Below are 18,817 nucleotides of genomic sequence, written 5' to 3' on the forward strand. Positions count from 1 at the left end.
GGCTTCTGCTGACCTCTAGCCCAACTGGCCAGACAGACAGTTCTCAATGGCTCAGGGACTCGGGTTTGGGCCAGGACACACAGGTGCCCAACGCACTGCTTTGGGGAACTCACCTGACCACAATGTCATAGTCATCAATTCGTGACCCCAGAGACTTGTTGGCAAGGACACCTCCATTTCCCACGATGATGCAGCGGCGGCAACTGAGGCTGAGGACAGAGAGGCAGAGACCTCTGGAGAGCTGTCCACCAGGTCTCCTTCTCCCCTATCTCTTTGGCCCTTGACCCTATGCCCTTGGCCAGGCACAGGCCGGGACAGAGAAAGAGGACTAGTGGGCTTCTGGCAGCAGTTCCATCTGTGAGTAGCTGGGCCCCTTGGGGCTCTCAGACGTGCCTAGTCCCTGACACTCTCTAGGAAAGCGTAGGTGTCGAAAGGGCTCAGGCACTAGCTCTGGGGTGCTGAGGAAGGAGGCTCAGGTAAGACGGCATTCTGGGTGAAAGATTCTCCTAGGGCTGAGCTTGAGGGCTATGCCAGAAAAGCAAGAAGAGAGGAATGGGCCTGGAGGCTCCAGGACTCAAGGTTCAGCTTGTATTTGACTCAGAAGCCCCCACGCTCCCAGGAGCCACCAGGGAACCCTACTTATTTTGCTTCTCCTGCCCCTGCCCCTGGCGCTTCCCCCATCCAGGGTCTGTCGGCTTCAGAGCTATCACTACCTCCTGGATTTAAGCCCTGGCCCCTTCAGCTGCCCCCACCACCCAGCCCCTCAGTCCCAGTGGCGGGCGGATCCCAGTCCCAGTATCTTCAGTTTTTACCCTTTTAGGCCTCTGACATCTGAGGCCTGAGATGTCTTGCCAAGTTCTTATTGCCCACGAGGTGCAAGTCCAGCTGGATGGCCCCACTTATCTGCTCATCCACCCCAGTGTGTGTACTGTGTGTGCACATGTGCATGTGGTGGAGTCTGCTCATGTCCAGGAAAGGCCGCTGGGCCTCAACACCTCTGCACATGCCAGGCAGCTGAGGGGCAGGAGGATGGGCTGCAATGGCTCACCTGTCCAAGGCAGGGGTCAGGTGGTACTCTTTGGTGACTGACAAGATGGCTCTGATCAGCTTGTCTGTGGACAGAGGAGGAAGATTTCTGTTAGAGGGTCACTTAAGTTCCCATGAAATTTTTACAGGCACATGCTCTTGGGGCTAGCGTGGAGGCAGAGGCTGGGGGAGGGAGCTCTGGACACGAGGCTGGGCTGGGTCATTGGCCTTTCTCCCTGAGAAAGGAGATGGAGGCAGGAGAACAGGCAGGCATGCACATCTCTGCCATTGTCAGTTTCCTCCCCACGGCTCCCCCAGCCCTTCCTTGGGAGCCTCATCTGGCTTTTGGAGGCTCTGTAGTCAGGCCCGCAGGGCATGCATCTCCAGGTAGGACTTGCCTGGGAGCTGGGGCATCTCAATCTCCTCCAGAATGGGAGCACTTGCTCAGAGACAGAGACCACCTTGTGCTCACTTTCATGTCCCCACTGAGCAGAGCCACCAGGAAGCAAACGAGACACCAACAATGAAGAGCTGGAGTGGGCCCAGCCAGCTCCCTGACTCAGACCACTCTGCCTCATTTTCTGATATGGTTTTCCTCTCACTTCCTCCCTCTGCCACGGCCGATCTCTAATCCTGTTCTTGCTAGGATGTCTCTACCTCCTTATCCTCTTTCCTCTTCAAGCTCTGCAGCCTGGCATCTGCCCACCTGCACTCCACTCAGGCTGTCCTCAGCAAGGGCCCCAGAACCTTTGTGCTGTCAGATCCTGTGACCACTGTTCAGACCTCATTCTTCTTGGCCTCTCTCCGGCTTTGGCAACGATAATTGCTCTCCTTTCAAACCCCGGTTTAACGAGAGCATTATAATACAATGTATAATGATAGTGGCTTTGGAGTTAAATCCTGGTTCTGCCACTTATGAGCTCTGTGACCTCAGACAAATCACTTACTTTCTTTGAGCTTTGGTTTCCTCATCTTTCAAATGAAGATGGTAATTCTTACTGTGCAGAGTAGTTAGGAAGATAAAAAGATAATGTAGGTCTTTATCTAAAGACCTAAAGATAAAGTAAGTAAATTGGTACAACACAGCGAACAGCATCTTAACAATATCAAGTAAAGATATAGATGTGCATAGACTAAGATCTTGCAACTCTACTTCTAGATGGATAGCATTGAAAAACTCACACATTTGTTTAAGGAGACTTGTACAAGAATGTTCATTGCAGAATGGTTTGTAATAGCAAATTGTTGGAGGCAACCTAAATGTCCACCAAAGGAAAATAGATTAAATGTGGTACATGGAATACTACACAGCAGTCACAAAATCAATGATCTAGGGTTACGTGTACCAATACAGATAAATCTGAAAAGCATAAGCAAAAAAAATCAAATTGAAAAATATACACACACACATATATAACACCATTTGTAAACTTCAAAAACATGCAAAAACAATACCAGATTTTTAATGGATACATAAATAAGTCATAGAAATATATAAAGAGGCATGGAATGATAACACCAAAACCAGGATAATGGTGTCCTGGGAAGGAGGGGCATGGCATGGGAGGGGCTACAGAGAGCTGTAATTGTATCTTATTGTCTTATATTTCTTAAGCTGGGTAGAGAGTACCTGGGTGCTCATTATATTAGTCTTTATGCTTTTTTATATACCTGAACTATTTCATGTAAAGAAAGGATGCTTCCAAAATTAAAAATAACAACTTCATAATTTTTTGAAATATAGGGTGGAAAATACTGTCAGATGCAGCCGAGAGGTCAAGTTAAGGACTGAAAAGTATCCTCTGGATCTCACGAGCACTGAGTAGTTTCACTGGAGTGGTGGGAGGAGAAGTTCTTCAGGAGTAAACGGTGAGAAAGAAGAGACAGGGCACAGCTAATCTTTCCAGAAGTGGAATGAGAAAGGGAAAGGAACCTTAAGGAATGTTCTATACTAAGTGCCTTCAGATACACCTCACAGTGGGCTTCAGGGAAGGCCACAGATCCCCTCCTCTTCCCACCTCCAGTTTCACCTCTGAGGAAAAGCATATTGCCCTAATTGGCCAAGGTTGAGGATACAGATTGGGTTTTCATTTTCTAGGAGGGGAACCTTAGCAGAAAGGGCAGAAACTATTGGGTGCTTTCTTCTTGCTGGCTAATGGGCTCTGTATTGGCCATTCCTGGCCTTCATAGCTTAGTAGGATCAGAGTCTCAAGTGAGGATTTAGGAGAAAAGAGGAGGCTGCTTGGCTACACGCACCCAGGAAAAATAAGTTCTTTATCTGGTTCAACCCAACCCATTAGACTTGTCTTTGAAGGTGTGAGGTCCAAGCTTCAGTTCAAGAGTGTCCTTTTGCTGGCCACTGTCTTCTTTTCAGGGACGGGTGGACTGGCTGAGTAGAGGGTTCAGGTATTCTTGAGTCCCTGGTCAAATGATATCACCCCTTTAACAGTTATCTTACTTAATTCTGACCACAAGCTAATTCAATGGTATTGTTCTCCCCATTTAACCAGTGAAGAAACTCAAGCACAGACAGGTTAAGTAACTTGTCCAAGGTCACAGCTTGTAAAGAGGTAATTTTGGGATCTGATCCTTCTATGCTGGACCCTAAAGCCCAAACTCTACCAAGCCATGAAACAGTGCAAGAACTTGACAAGAGAACAGAACTGTTAAAACTATCAGGGGTAGGAAAATCTTAAGTTAGGAGGGAATGAGATGGGTGAGGTCTCCAAGGCAATGGAAGGGGACAGGTCTGAGAGTATAGGGGAAGGACTAGCCTTGGACAGATAAGAAAGGGCTGGAGGGGAGACTAGGTTAAGGGGAAAAACCACAGGAGGGGATGATGGGGGAGCCTGGGGACAGTGGTGGGGGATGGCCTCTATTTTCTCTGGGATGTTCCCCCTCATGCCTACTTCTCTAGTGCTGATGTCTCTGACACCCCTTTTCTGCGATCTCACAGTACCAGGTTCTTCCCTCATCAGAGTCCTTACTGTCCTGCACCCTAAGTATCTGTATCTCCACCAGACTGGAGCTTTTTGAGGAGAGGGACCATATCTATCTACTCCACCGTGGTATGCCCAGCCCTGGCAAAGTAGGAGGCACTGAATAAATATTTCACTAAAGAAGTAAGAAAAAATGAAGGAAGGGAAAGAGGGAGAGAAGGAAGGACACTGTTGAGAGCAGGGGGATCCCCAGCATGAGGACTTCTAAGGGTACAGCCCTGTCATGAAGTGCAGGGAGATAGTTTGGAGGATGAGATGTTAATGTAGAGTGGGTCAGGGTTCCCAGCATACCTTGACCTTTGATCCCAAAAGGCGGCACAAATTCCTGGATCCTAGCCCACATGCGGAAGGAGTCATCCAGGAACATGGGTGCTGGCTTGGAGAACCTGGAATACAACAGGGCTATTGAGGATTCCCAAATGCAACAGGCTGGAGTACTGGTTGGCTCTTCGGTACAAATGTCTTCACTATGGATCTGCTGGAAGCGACCTTCCACATTCCAGCACACCCTCCCTACTCCCGCTTGTTCATTGAGCAGCTGCTGTGAGGGGTCTGACAGATCTTGTTCAGCGGAGACTGAGTTTAAAGGAGCAGGCCTGGCCAGTCCTTATGTGGCCAGCTGTAGGAGTGGAAAGACAAGATCTGCTCGGCAGGGATCAACATCTCAGAGCTGGAAGCTCTCTGGCAGGTTATCTATGCATGCATCCATCAAATAGTTACTACTGTCCACACTGTTCCTGCAATCTGGGAACACGGAGATGAGACATTGTCCAGTTGAGCAGAAGAATACCCAAAAATACAGCCAATGCAGGGAGACAGAATTTTGGAAAGAATTCTGGGAGATGGACCACCCAGGGTGAGGAGGAAGAACTCATGATGAGAGGGCAAAGCAGGTGAACAGCCATAGGAGATACAGGTTTGAGAGAGAAGAGGAAGATCACAGTATCCTGTGGCTGGGAGGCAGGGCTGAGGGGAGTCTCAGACAAGTGGGAGCCTGAGCACATTTGTTTGCAGAGAGAAGGACAGAGGGAAAAGGTCCTCAGGGGCTGGGGGAGGGGAAGGAGGTTAAGCGGAGGGGGTAATTTTGGCCTGGAGGAAAGACGAGAGGAAAAATGAGAGAGAAGGAACAGTGAGGTAATGCTGAGTTGAGGAGAAGGGAAAAGGCAAGTTTCACTTTTTGGGGGAAAGCTGAGGAGTGGGTAGGGCAGGGTGCAGGTTTGAGAAGGATGGGACAAAGTCAGAAGGGATGAAGAAGGGAGTGAGGACAGAGTGACAAGGGAGAGAAGGAACCAAGCTCTTCAGAAATGCTTGGACAACACGACTTCACATGGAAACTCGCACCGTGGTTTTGAGACCTTTTCAGGGCACCTGGCAGCCCAGAAGATGGCCAGCACCTAGTCCCTTACTGCATGTTGAGTTTTCCTGTAGGACCTGCGTAGGGCTTTCTTGGCCAAGAATGAATGTGTGGAGGCGTAGGACTTGGTGGCTCCGTCTCTTTAATTCTAACTCAACCTGAATCAGCCAGTGAAAAACTTAAGATTGGAGGAGAGGCCCTCCAAGCTCAGAAGCTAGAACTTCCCCCTCCTAACGTTCTCTAACCCCAGCATACACTGTTCATTCCCATCACCACTAACACCATTACAATCATCATACCCAAGAAGAATAACAGTAATCAGAAGTCTAATATTATTAGAGATTTTGAAGTGAACTTGAAAAAAGCAGAAAACCTTCAATGCTGCTCCCTCTACCGTCACTCGCTGCTAGGAAGAAGCAGTCAACACGTGATAGTATGGAAAGGCCATTCCTGCATAGGGCTTTCTTTTGGACTTCTGAGTTAGTACACTTCCCTTCCGTGTGCAAGGGTCATGCATGTTTCTCATACCCAGTATATAAAATCTAAGTGAATTCATATATTTGCAGTTGTGACAGAGGCACTGATGATCCTGGCCATAGTCTTCATGTAACAGCAAAGGACACAAGATCCCTGGATGAGCTGCAGCAAGAGCCTCTCCTGCGTCGGGACTGAGCTCATAAAATGTTTGCAAAGCTTCTCAGTCAGGCTAGGACAGGATTTTATCTGCTTCCCAATATGTACTGGATGTCATATGCTAATAAAATCTCCTAAGATCTAGCCAAATGGTCTCAACATATTTTTTCCTTTTCCTCTCCCTTCTCTCTTTTTTCCAGCTGATTAGAAAGTTCATTATGTTTATTTTTACTTTTTAAAAAACGCTTATTTTTGGTGTTGCTTGTAATACGTGTTAATTTTGGAAAAAACACAGACAGGTGCACACATACACTAACAAATAAATCTTACAATACAGAGATAATTAACCTTTTGTTATATATCTGTACTGACTTTTCTTTTCCTATATTATTTTTTAGACTGCTCTGTAAACTACTTTTTTCACTTATAATATTATGAAAACATTACTATGCAAATGGACACAACATTCTCCTAATACACAGAGATTGAGTCAAACAAGAAAAACCACAAGCTGCTGGTAACCTGATACAAATTGACCTCCCAAAAATCAGATGCAGAAGGTTACACAAATGAAAATATGACCAAAAAAGGAGGACTTACAATATTAGTGCTTTGAACTCAATGTTTGTGTGCCCCCCTAAAATTCATATGTTGAAATTTAATGCCCACTGTGATGGTATTTGGAGGCGGGGTCTTTGGGAGGTAATTAGGTCATGAGGGTGGAGCCTTCATGATTGTGATTAGTGCCCTTATAAGGAGGCCAGTGAGCTAACCAGTTCTCTTTCTGCCATAGGAGGATACAGAAGAAGTCAGCCACCTGCAACCTGGAAGAGAGCCCTTGCCATGCTGTCACCACGATCTTGGACTTCCAGCCTCCAGAACAGAGAGAAGTAAATTCCTGTTGTTTATAAGCCACCCAACTTATGATATTTTGTTATAGCAGCCAGAGCTGACTAAGACAATAAGTAATGAGCAAAAAAAATTCATGGGAGAGATCATGGCAAAAAAGCATTAAACGGACCTGATTAAAGCGGCCTTCAAAGTTTTACATGTTTATTTTGTAGGCCCTCTTTATATTCCCTGGAAGATTGAGTCAGCCTCCCTCTAGCATTTCTTTCTGCTATTGGGTGCACCTTTGTGCAAGGAATACTCTTTTTCCCTCCTGTGCATATATTTTTAAAACTTTTTAAAAAAATTTTTATTAAAAACTGGCACCTGAGCTAACGACTGTTGCCAATCTTCTTTTTGTTTCTTTCTTTATGCTTTTTCTCCTCACATCCCCCCAGTATATAGTTGTATATTTTGGTTGTGGGTCCTTCTAGTTGTGGCACGTGGGACACCGCCTCAGCGTGGCCTGATGAGTGGTGCCATGTCCGTGCCCAGGATCCGAACCAGTGAAATCCTGGGCTGCCACAGTGGAGCATGCGAACTTAACCACCTGGCCACGGGGCCAGCCCCCTTAAAACTTTTTATTATGAGAAATTTAACACGTACAAAAGTTGAAAAAAAAAAACAGTACAGTGAACCGCCCATGTACTCATTACCTAGATTCAGCAATTATCGATCATGGTCATTTTTGTTTCTTTTATACCCCATCCACTTTCTTTCTGTTTTATTTTGGAAAATCCCAAAAATCATGCCATTTCTTCCATAAAATATTTCAGCATTAATTTCTAAAGATAAGGACACCTTAAAAAACATGTCCAAACATAAACAACTCCTCTAAAAGCCATTATCACATTTAAAAAATGATTATTTCTTAATAGCAACAAAGAGCCAGTCAGTTTTCAGATTTCTCTTATTTTCTCACTGTTGTTGCTGCTTATTGTAACAGTTGGTTTATTTAGATCCCAATGAAAGCATGGTCCACACACTGAATTTGGCTGGCCTCCATGTCTCTTTTAAAGACACAAGTTTCCTCCTCTTTTTTTCCCCTTTGGCCTTTTCATCTTGGTTCCTGAATCCTTTTGACACACTCCAGTAATCTTAGATTACTGTCCTTGTTTTCTGCTATGTAAAGGTGTTCCGGGCTCATCTTGTACATTTCTTGCCCTCTCCTGGAATCAGTCATTTTCTCAAGGAGCCTTGGCTACTTTTAAATGGAAATGGTATTTAGAGACCACCATTTGGGTAGCTAGGGATGCTCATGCCATCATGGGTTAGTCATTGTTTCTAGAACTTTCAGGGGAACAAAAAACTAGGAAATAATTTTTTAAAGAGAAAATACATCATGTATTTATACTGGTATACCCAGTTCAAATTTAGGATTGCAAGATTTGTACTTTACCTTCCTTTTTTTTCTTAAACAAATAGCTTTATTGAGACATAATTCACATAAAAGTCATCCATTTACTTACCTTCTTTGATTTTATATTTGTATGTCTTTTCTCTCAAGTAGATATCCTTGTTGATAGTGATATTAACACAATTACTTATTTGCTTTATCTTAATATATACATACATATAGATACATACACATACATACAGAAAACATGCAATAATTTGAGAATAACATTGCTAACACTACGATTACTAAGAACAATGAAAAGTTCTTTGTAGTTCTTTTTGCCATGGGGGCATACCCTTCTAGAAAAGTACAAATTACTTTACTTTTGCCACTTGAAATAATTCTGCTGAGTTTAATTCATCAATGATACATAGGTTCGTTTGTTTCATTTTGCTTTTGCTTTTTAGGGTTTGCTTATCCCTCATTTTAATTAAACTTTATGATGATATAAAACTTTACATAGTTCCAAAATTAAGTTCATAAAGCAAGATATATTCAGAGGAGTCTAACTTTCATCTCTGTATCTGACTCATGTTACTTCTATTCCCATATAGTATTCATTTTTAATAGTTTTTATTTTATCTTTTCTTTGTTTTTTTTTTTTGATGTAACAAACACATAATATGTGTGTGTACTCCTATTCCTTTCTTTATGCAATAAAAAGGTAACACACTAAATACACTGTTTCATTTACTGTTTTTTCACTATATAAGATATAAGGGCGATCACTCCACAGGTAGTATGAGAGTTATATACTTGATGATGTCCATCATGGTTATGTACCATACATTATTCAATCAGCCCCCTGCGTAGTTTCCAGTCTTTTGTAAAGTAGGTTCCACCAACAGTAGTTACAGTGAATAACGTCATGTATATGTCATTTTCCATTTACTGATGTATCTTTGGAACAGATTCCTAGAGGTGGGTGTGTTGGGTCAAAGGGGAAATGCACATACATAATTTTGCTGCACATTGCCAAGTTCCCCTCCACAGGAACTGTACCATTTTGCAATACACACCAGCAACATATGAAAGTGCCATTTCCCCCACAGCCTCACAAATGGAGCATACTGTCAAACATTTCAATTTTGCCAGTTTGATAGGAGAGAAACAGTATCTCAGTGTTGTTTTAATTTGGATTTCTTTTATTATAAGTGGAATTGAACATCGTTTTATGTATGAAACGGCCATTTGCAGTTCTTTTCTGTGAACTTTGTTCGTATCTCTTGCCCATTTTTCTACAGGGTTACTGGCCTTTTTCTTCTCTTTTTTCCCCCAGCTTTTTTGAGATATAACTGACATATAATAGTGTGAAAGTTTAAGATATACAATAGATTGATTTGATACACTTATATATTGCAATATGATTACCCTACACCATAATGTTAGCTAACAATCTTCTCTTTTTTTTGAAGTTATTTATATATTAAATACATAAATCCTCTGAGGTATAATTACAAATATTTCTCCCATTTGTTTGTTTGTTTATTTACTTGGCATACGGTGTTTTCTTTTCTCGCTTTTTTTGCAATACATTTTTTAAAAAATGTAGTCAAATTTATCAATCTTTCCTCCTATTGCTTCTGGATTTTGAGTCTTAGAAAAGTTTTCTGCATTCTCAGGTTATATCACTTTCCTGGCTAGAATCCCAGGCATCTCTTCAAGCTCTCTCTTGCCAGGACCCTATACCCCCTTGTTCCATTGTCTTTTTGTCCCAGCCATTAGGCAAGACTCAACCAGAGATTAATCTAATCCTATACTCTTGTTCTTTTTATACGTGAAATGCTGCTAGAAACACACACACCACACCCCTTCACACACACACACACACACACACACACACACACTCACACACAGACACACACTCTCTCATGTGGACTGATGCCACTACAAATTCATAGACTTGAATCTTAGTTGGACCCTCAAATTTGCTCATTACCTATTCCCAACTTCCCCCACTCTCCGTAAACTCTCTATCCCTTCCAACTTTCTCTAAGGAGATATCTCTTCTCTCACTTCACACACAAAACCAAGACGATCAGATAGGAACTCCTTCAGCTTCTTGCTTCCTTACCAGACTGCTACGCCCACCAAAGCTCATCTCTCCATCATCCTGTGCATCCCATTCCTGTCTGTTTGCCCCTATGCACACAATCAACCTCAGGTCTCTCCCATGTGAAAACAGACAAACAAACAAACTCAATAAACTTTTCTGACCTTGTACCCACTTTAGCTACCAATCTTTCTCTATCCCTTTATGGCAAAACTTCTAGAGAGACCAGTGGATAGTCTGTCTCAATTTCCTCATCTCCTATTCACTCTTTGATCTAATGCAATCTGGATTTAGTCCTCTGAGACTACCATTATATTCCACCAATCGTGCACTATTTGTAGCTCCTTGAACAAGCTGGTTACTTCAAGCATTTACACATGCAGTCTCTCTGCCTGAAATGTCGTCCCACCTCCCAATCCTATTCCCCAACCTCTCTATTTGCCTGGAAAATCCTATCTTATTCTTTAAGTTCAAATGCTCGTTCCTTCGGACAGCTTGCCTGACTACCCCAGGTAGACTTGTCTCTTCTTCTAGTGTTCCCCCTGCACTTTGCTCAGCCCCCATGAGGTGGCTCAATGCCAGCAGAGGGGTTGGAAGTAGAGCCAGGGGTCATAAACAACAGGAAATGGGGTGGCGTGATGGTAGAGGTGGTGTATGCATGTGTGTTTGTGTTAATTCCGCAGGTGGCCTGGGCAGAGCCTCATGCTACACCTGGAATACAGTTCAGGGGCTTTTGTCCAGAGACCAGTGTGCCAGTTTGGGGGCCTGGCTGGGGCAGAGGTGGCCCTTTAGGTGTGGAATGACTGGTCAGACTAGGGGAGTGTGGGATGCCTCACCTGTTTGCCCTGGCCTAGGGGGTAGCAGGGCAGGGTGGGGCAGGATCCAGCAGACAGGCCCTAGCCCGCCAGCCCTGCCAGAACCCCGGGAGGCGGCCTCAGGATCAGGTTTCAGTAGGGTGTGTGTGAGTGCGTGAGAAGGAACAGGGGAAGGAGGAGACAGAAACTGCACTGGGACCTTCTTTTCTTCTTAGATACGAGAGAGTGGTAGTTGGGGCCTTGGGGCTCTAGGAGAGCACATGCTGAGGTGGGTCTGACTGCTGTGCCTCGCATAGCATGGCTGGGAATCCACGACCCATGCGGCTGCCCTGCCCACACACCTACACACTCTCATCAGACAGGAAGGGCAACCTGGGACCCTCCAAAGAGATCTTCCAGCTCATTTAATGCCCAGTAGTGTGGCTGAGGTGCAGTGCAGAAGGTGAATGTCCCCAACTCTGGCTCATCAATCTAAACCATTTCCTAATGTCCAGAACATCAGCCTGTGCCCAAAGACCAGCAGGAAAGCCGACCAGGTCTTATTAGGGAGCGGGGAGTAGTTCTGTGTGGGCACCAGCAGACACCCAGAGTAGGATCTTCCTCCTAATTCCCACCAACCCAACTAAAAAATGTGCCTCCAGATGTGGGTTTGCTGGATTAGGGCAACATACAGCTTCAGCTCTTCATCTGTGCCTGTTGGTTGGGTGGCCAGCCTTTTAGCCACTTTTCCCAATAAGTGTGAGCAGTCAGAACAGCCCAGGAGACAAAGGGAAGGAAGAGCCCAGTAGTGGGCCCCAGCGCATCAGTGTACTAGATTCGGCCATAGGCCCTGGCCCCAAAAAAAGTGAGATTGTCATCCAATGGGATGAAAGACAAACCCACAGATCCATCTTCCTCAAACCTGCTCTGGGAAGTGGTGGGGTGAACAAAGCAGAGGGACACAGGTTTTCTAGAATCTACCTGGTCTTGTTTGGGATCTTGCTGTGGCAGCCCCACCATAAATGGCCCTGCACAGTAAGACCTTGGTATATGTCCAAGAAAGCAAGATGAGCACTTTCTAAATGCCTTGGCAAAATTACATCTTGCTGCCATTTCCCTTACCGACCACCTGAATGGATCTTATGGGAGACCAGTCTGAGGAGAAAGGATGGCAAATCTGTAGGGCAGGCGGGCATACGTCCAAGAAGCAGCAGCCTAGACGTACAGAAGACAAACAGCAGATACCAACCAACAGGTCCTGTCCAAGCATGAGCACGGAGCTCGGGCCTCCATAACCTGTGTGGGACTAGATGGAGCTGGAAAATATAGCCCTGTCCAACAATTACCTGCCTACTCAGTGCCACGTCCTCTGCAGAGTGCTGACTGGGGACCTAAAGGTAAATTAGCCCTAGTCCTTCCCTTATGGAGCTAATGGTAGACATAGGTAAACAAATAATCATAAGAAAATACATCTGCACATCCTGTGATTTGGAATGGGCAGGGATACAAAGGTCTTAGACCAACTTAGGGATGTAGGAAAATCTTCTTGAAGAAGATGATGACAAAACCCAGCTGAGCCTTGAAAGATAAGTAAATGTGAGCCTGGCGGAGAATGTTGGGGAGGGTGTTTGAGGAGAAGGGTAGTGTGGGCGAAGGCACAGGGGAGAAGAGAACTTCTCTTCAAGACAAGGAGAGATACTGCTGAGGCTGGACAGAGGGAAGCAGCGTCCACCGAGGGCACAGGAGCTTCAGCCTGGTAGCCCCTCCCAGTGAATCCGTCCTCTAGTCTCAACCAGGCAAGTGGAGAAATGTGTGAGGAAGGAATGAGTGGACAAGTGCATTCTGACTGGGTGTAAATAAAGCAGCTGAGGTGCGAACTCCGCACAGAGGGAAAAGGGCAGGGCGTGCATCAGCACTGCCAGAGTTGGCCTGGTGCCCTGAGGCTGTGTCAGGACCAATTTCAAGCTGGATCATCACTGGCAACTTCGGGCACTCAGTTCATGCTCTTTCTTGTTGGCACCTTGCATTCCTTCCCTCTTCTTCTGTAAGCACATCCTAGTTTGCATTCCATATGGTCCTAATTGAGCTGACCCCACCACTGCTACTGGGATGGGCACATGTCCCAGGTTGGCCAATCAAGATATTTCACTCCTCAGAACCACAGTAACTGGCTCAACAATGGGCACCTGACCCAAGTGGGATGAATTAAATTTGTCTCTGAGATTTAATATTTGGACATTAAATGAGTCTCTCCCTTTTTCTGAGATGGTGAGCTGTAATGACCACTTCAGCCTAGGGCTTGTGCAAACTACAGCCCACAGGCCAGCTGCCTGTTCCTATAAATAAAGTTTCATTAAAGCACAGCCATGCTCATTCATTTACCTAATGTCTATGGCTGCTTTCAAGCTATAACAGCAGAGCTGAGTAGCTGTGACAGTAGTTCATGGCCCACAAAGCCAAAAACATCCATCTCGACCTTTAAGAAGAAACTGGCTGACCCTGGGCCTAGAACTGCTGGAGCACCTTCTGTGGCTCCAGCGAGCAAACGTCCTAAAGCACAGTCACCAGAGGAAAGCAGAGGCAGGGTATGGGGAGAAAAACACTGTTTGAGTCCTAGATTTAGGTGGGCCTGCAGATAGTTCAGCCCCTGAACTTAACAGTTATATAAACCAATACATTGCCTTTTTGCTTGAATTAGTTTGATACGGGTTTCTGCCACTGGCAGCCGCTACCTAGAGGATAAAGTTTAAGCTCTTTAGTCTGGTTTACAAAGCCACTGTGATCTGGATCCTGTCTCAGACAACCCCCTAGATACCCCCCACCCTGCTCTTCCCTTTCCCTAAGCTCTAGCCATATCCAACTACTTAGAGTTTCTAGAACCTGCCAGGCTCTTTAGTACCTCCATGCCTTTATGCTCACTGTTCCCTTTGTCTGGAATTCTCTTCCCCTGCTCATTCATATGCTGGATTTCTGCTCATTCTTCTACCCAACTCCAGCATCTCTACCTCTCAACAGGCAGGAGTCTTCCCTGAGCCACACAGGGCTGACTGAGGCCCCTGCTGTGTCTCCACTGTTCTTCATGCACCCAGTCCTCACGGCACTTACCACACACTAATGTAATCGTCTGTTTTCCCATTAGACTGTGTGGTACCCCAGCATACCACCAAGCACACAGCAGGTGCTCAGCAAATGCCCACTGGCTGGAAGAGGGAGGAGCAGCTCAGGACGACAGGCTCCACAGTGTGGGTATTCCTGGGCCAATCCAGGGCAAATTTCTGCTCACCTGTGGCAGTTTGGGGGCTGCCTTTGTGTGGCTCCTCATGGACACTTGGATCTGCCTGCTCTAAAGGACCAGGCTTCCAGTGATGTCTCTACTGTTTCACAGCAAACCCCTCCTGGGTCTGAAATACTGCTGGCTATGCCCCTCCGCCTGCTTAGGGACTGTGGCCACATCTGTGTCCAGACAGGCTGGAGCCACATGCATGACATGTATGACAGGCAGGGAGGCCTGTGCTGAAGGAGGAGAGGAAACGCTGAGCCAGAGGCCCTCAAGGGGGCAGTGCCTGGGTTCCCGCTGACAGCTCCCACTGACTCTGCTGACAGCTGTACCCAGTGTGGACGAAGGAGGGAGGGAAGGGGTCTGAACTTCCTAGTAAGGGGAGGGGGACTTGAGGAGATGGAGGAGAGAACTGTGAGCTGAGAAGCTGCTATGAGGCAAGCGCCCCTCCTCCAGTGAGAGCATGGATGATGGCCAGACTGTCTACAGAAGCCACATAACCAGAGGCCAAGGGCACGGTTCCATGTGTCCTCAGTGCCCACCACCCATCTCTCCAATATGTACTAAGCCCCACCTTATCCCAGGCCCTGCACTAGTCCCTGGGAATATGACCATAAACAGCTCAGAGTCCCTGCCCTCGTGGATAATGGGTGAAGCAGCCAAGTACAGAAGGAGGCAAGTGTGATAAATGCCCCAATAATAATGATAGTGATAACAGCAATTTACAGTTATTGAGCCCTTCCCATGTTCTAGACACTGGTCTAAGTAGTCTATGCACATTATCTTATTTCATCCTCACAGTAACCTCATGGATCAGCACCATTTACATCCATATTTTATTTATCACATTGTCTTTGGGGATACATGAAAATCACTGGCACCTTCATTCCAACACTATCAGGGATGGAGAGAGGACAGAACCAGACTGCAGGGCATTGAGGAGGGAGAGAAGTGAGGATGTGTTCAAGAGAGATAAGACAATTTCTAAAGAAACTTGATAGTGAAGGAGAGCACAGAGATGGAATGGTAGCTGCAGAGTGAAGTGGGAGGGGAAAGAATTGAGCATGTCTATATTCGGGTGGGAAGGAGACAAGCAGAGAAGAAGAGGGAGGCAGTTCAAGAGATAGAGGAGGTAACAGCAGAGTGAGACCCAAGGAGGGAAAGGGGACACAGAAGGCAGGATACCTTTTCCCCGGTAAAAACGGGGAGGATGTGAAGATGGCTACTCCAATAGGTGCGTTTAGAGGTAAATGCTCACCAGATAGACTTTCTCTGGGAAATCTCTGGGGTTGGGGATCTGGGGATTGTGGGTATGAAAGGTATGGACTGTAGTAACTTATGAATGGTAAAGGTTTAGAACAGTCACCATGGTAAGTCAACCAAGGACAAGGGTCGCTGACTAGCGCTGAGCACTCGGCAGGGCTAGATACCATGAAGGCACAGTGTGGCTGAGGCCTGCATTTGTGTTCTCCATTAACAGTTCAGTGGCCCAGAAGCAGAAGCAGAAAAGGTGGTTGGGTGGATTCAACCAAGTTTGGGCACTGCTGTATCAGGTTAGCTGGAAGCACAGGAGTGCAATGGAACTCAAAGAAATGGGGAGAATGTCTATGACCATGGTGGAGGGGTGGGTTTTTTTCCTTTTTTAGTCCCATTTGCCCAGGACCATCACATTCTACAAAGAGGAACACATATTTTACAAACAAACCTCTATCTTGCCAACTGAATGGTATCCCTTGGAGTCATTCTTGACTCATCTCTTTTCCTTGGCTGCCTTTCATCTAACTTATCAGCAAATCCTGTTAATCTCTGACAATGTTCTAAATCTATCCACTTATCTCTGTCTCCACTGCTACCACCCAGGTCCAAATCATCACCTCTTGACTACTGTAAGGGGCAGTGACGAGCTCCCACTCTCGCCCTCCATCCAGTCTCCCACAAAGGCCAGAAGGATGCTCCTCAATCATCAACCCTATTGTGCCATTCCTCATACGTGTATTAGTTTATTATCATGTGGAGAATGTGAGCTCTGTGTGAATAGTGATCTGCCTATTCTGTTGACTGCCATATCCCTCAGCACCTAGAATTGTGCCTGGCATGGTAGGTGCTGAATAAATATTTGCTAAGTGAGACCAGAGATCTGCCTCCCACCAAATCTACAAAACCACCTGCGTCTGCTCCACTTTCTTCCTTCTTGATAAAACTGAGGAAGTGTCCATTCTTGTACCAAGAATCAATCTCTCTACATATGCAATGTCTTCCTATCTCAGTGAGAGTAAATGGTGAAGTCCCTACAATGGCCTATGAGGCCATCCATGATCTCTGATTCCCCGTCCCGTATTTCCTCTCTGATTTCATCTCTTAATGCTCTCTGCCTGCTCACTGTACCACAGCCACACTCCTTGCTGCCTTAGGGCCTTTACTCAAGCTGTTTCCTCTGCCTGGAACACTCTTCCTTCAGATAATCATTTGGCTTACTCCCTCACCTCCTTGCAGTCTTTATTTGGGCTTTATCTCACCTTTCCCATGAGGTAAACTCTGACCATCTTAATCAACGTTGCAACCTGCTCCTTTCATCTTGCCATTCACTTTTCTTTTTCCCCCCACAGTATTTATCTTGTTCTTATTTACTAAATAATTTACATATTAGTTGCTATTGTCTGTGTTTCCCTGCTAGATATGAGCTTCGTAAAGGTTGGATCTTGAGAAGAGGTGATTATCCTGAACTATCCAAGTGGGCCCTATATGTATTCACGAGTGTCCTTAGAAGACAGAGGCAGGGGAAGATTTTACCACATACAGAAGAAAAGGCAATGTGATCATGGGGCAGAGACCAAAGTGATGCAGCCACAAGCCAAGGAATGCCAGCAGTCAGAAGGTGGAGGGGGCAAGGAACGATAATCTTCCAGAGCACCCGGAGGGAGTGCGGCCCTGCTGACACTTTGATGTCTGCCCAGGAACACTGATTTTTGGACTTTTAGCTTCCAGAGCTGTGAGAGAATAATTTGTTACAGCAGCTACAGGAAAATAACACAGGTATATTATTTTCCAAGCCCCATAGGTAAATGGGATACCCAGAAGAAGGGTTCAGCCATCTTTTTCTCAGCTCAGGAATGAGACAACATGACAGTGAATGAGCAGAAGCTGTCTGTCAGATGAGACCTTCTGCCTTCAGAGGAGGGGAATGGGGAAGGCAGCCCAGGGGACGGGCACAAGGGCAGTCATTGCTGACCACCATCTACCCTGCATCCCATCACTGCTTATAGGCCCTGGAAGGATTACAAAGAAAAGGCTGGAAAATGTGATTGTTTCAGGAGAGTTCAAGTTCCAAACATCCAGACACGTATGCCCGACTGGTGGCTGCTAAACCTTCATCTCAAACTTAGACTGATATCCCGAGCTCAAGACTTACATATCCAACTACATCTGGAGCATCTTGCCCAAGGTATCCCAGTGGGACGTAGGCTCAACATATTTTTAAAAAAGAGTCCATTATCTTCCCCTAAATCTACTCTTCCTCCCTTTTTTTCAATGAGGAGCACCCAAGTCATGGACTAATGTGCAACTTATCTGGCTATTCACTGCCTCTGGAGCCTGCGTGTGGCCTACCTGCCTCTCTCTGCAGGGAAGCATGAACAGTGTGCCACCTGTGCTGGCTAGGGAAGTCTGAAGCCCCTGAACCCATGTGGCCGGATTATGTCACACATCCTTCAGTGCCCCATTAATGCAGAATGCTCTTAGAATTTCCCACGCAGGTCCCTCTTGGCCCTAGCTGAGGACTCTGTTCTTATAGCAAAGTACTCTAGCTGCCTTCTTTAGTCCATGGGCTCCAGCACTGTTCTTGACTTTGGAGACCTTGGGTGAGGCTGCAGGGGCAGAATTCTCTCTCCCCACATACTAGATCAATTGCCAAATAGAATGGGTCAAGCTAGTGAAAGATAGAAACCCCACCTGTCACAATCCTATTGTCAAGATGCACAGGGAGAACTGTCCTACAATAAGAATCCTAGCCCTTGTGAAATGCAAATCAAAACTACACTAAGATATCACCTTACACCCATTAGAATGACAAAAATATCTAAAACTAATAGCAACAAATGTTGGAGAGGTTGCGGAGAAAAAGGAACCCTCATACACTGCTGGTGGGAATGCAAACTGGTGCAGCCACTATGGAAAACAGTATGGAGATTCCTCAAAAAATTAAAAATAGAACTACCATACGATCCAGCCATCCCACTACTGGGTATTTATCCAAAGAGCTTGAAGTCAGCAATCCCAAAAGTCCTATGCACCCCAATGTTTATTGCAGCACTGTTTACAATAGCCAAGACGTGGAAGCAACCTAAGTGCCCATCAACAGATGAATGGATAAAGAAGATGTGGTACATATATACAAT

General features: G+C 45.7%; 1 protein-coding gene across 8 annotated transcripts in view; it reads right to left on the reverse strand.

The window, feature by feature from the left end:
- The window catches only part of ST3GAL3 (ST3 beta-galactoside alpha-2,3-sialyltransferase 3), a 192,982-nt gene that overhangs the window by 25,799 nt on the left and 148,366 nt on the right, over nucleotides 1–18,817 (reverse strand). For all 8 annotated transcript variants that reach the window (XM_070510117.1, XM_044770611.2, XM_070510120.1 and 5 more), the window contains 3 exons: nucleotides 4,317–4,411; nucleotides 1,049–1,112; nucleotides 114–209 (listed from right to left, as the gene is read on the reverse strand). In XM_070510117.1, coding sequence (XP_070366218.1) covers nucleotides 114–209; nucleotides 1,049–1,112; nucleotides 4,317–4,411 — 255 coding nt within the window. The remainder of the gene's footprint in view (nucleotides 1–113; nucleotides 210–1,048; nucleotides 1,113–4,316; nucleotides 4,412–18,817) is intronic.

The sequence above is a fragment of the Equus asinus genome, chromosome 5 (assembly GCF_041296235.1).
Source record: "Equus asinus isolate D_3611 breed Donkey chromosome 5, EquAss-T2T_v2, whole genome shotgun sequence".
In the NCBI taxonomy this organism is placed as follows: domain Eukaryota; kingdom Metazoa; phylum Chordata; class Mammalia; order Perissodactyla; family Equidae; genus Equus; species Equus asinus.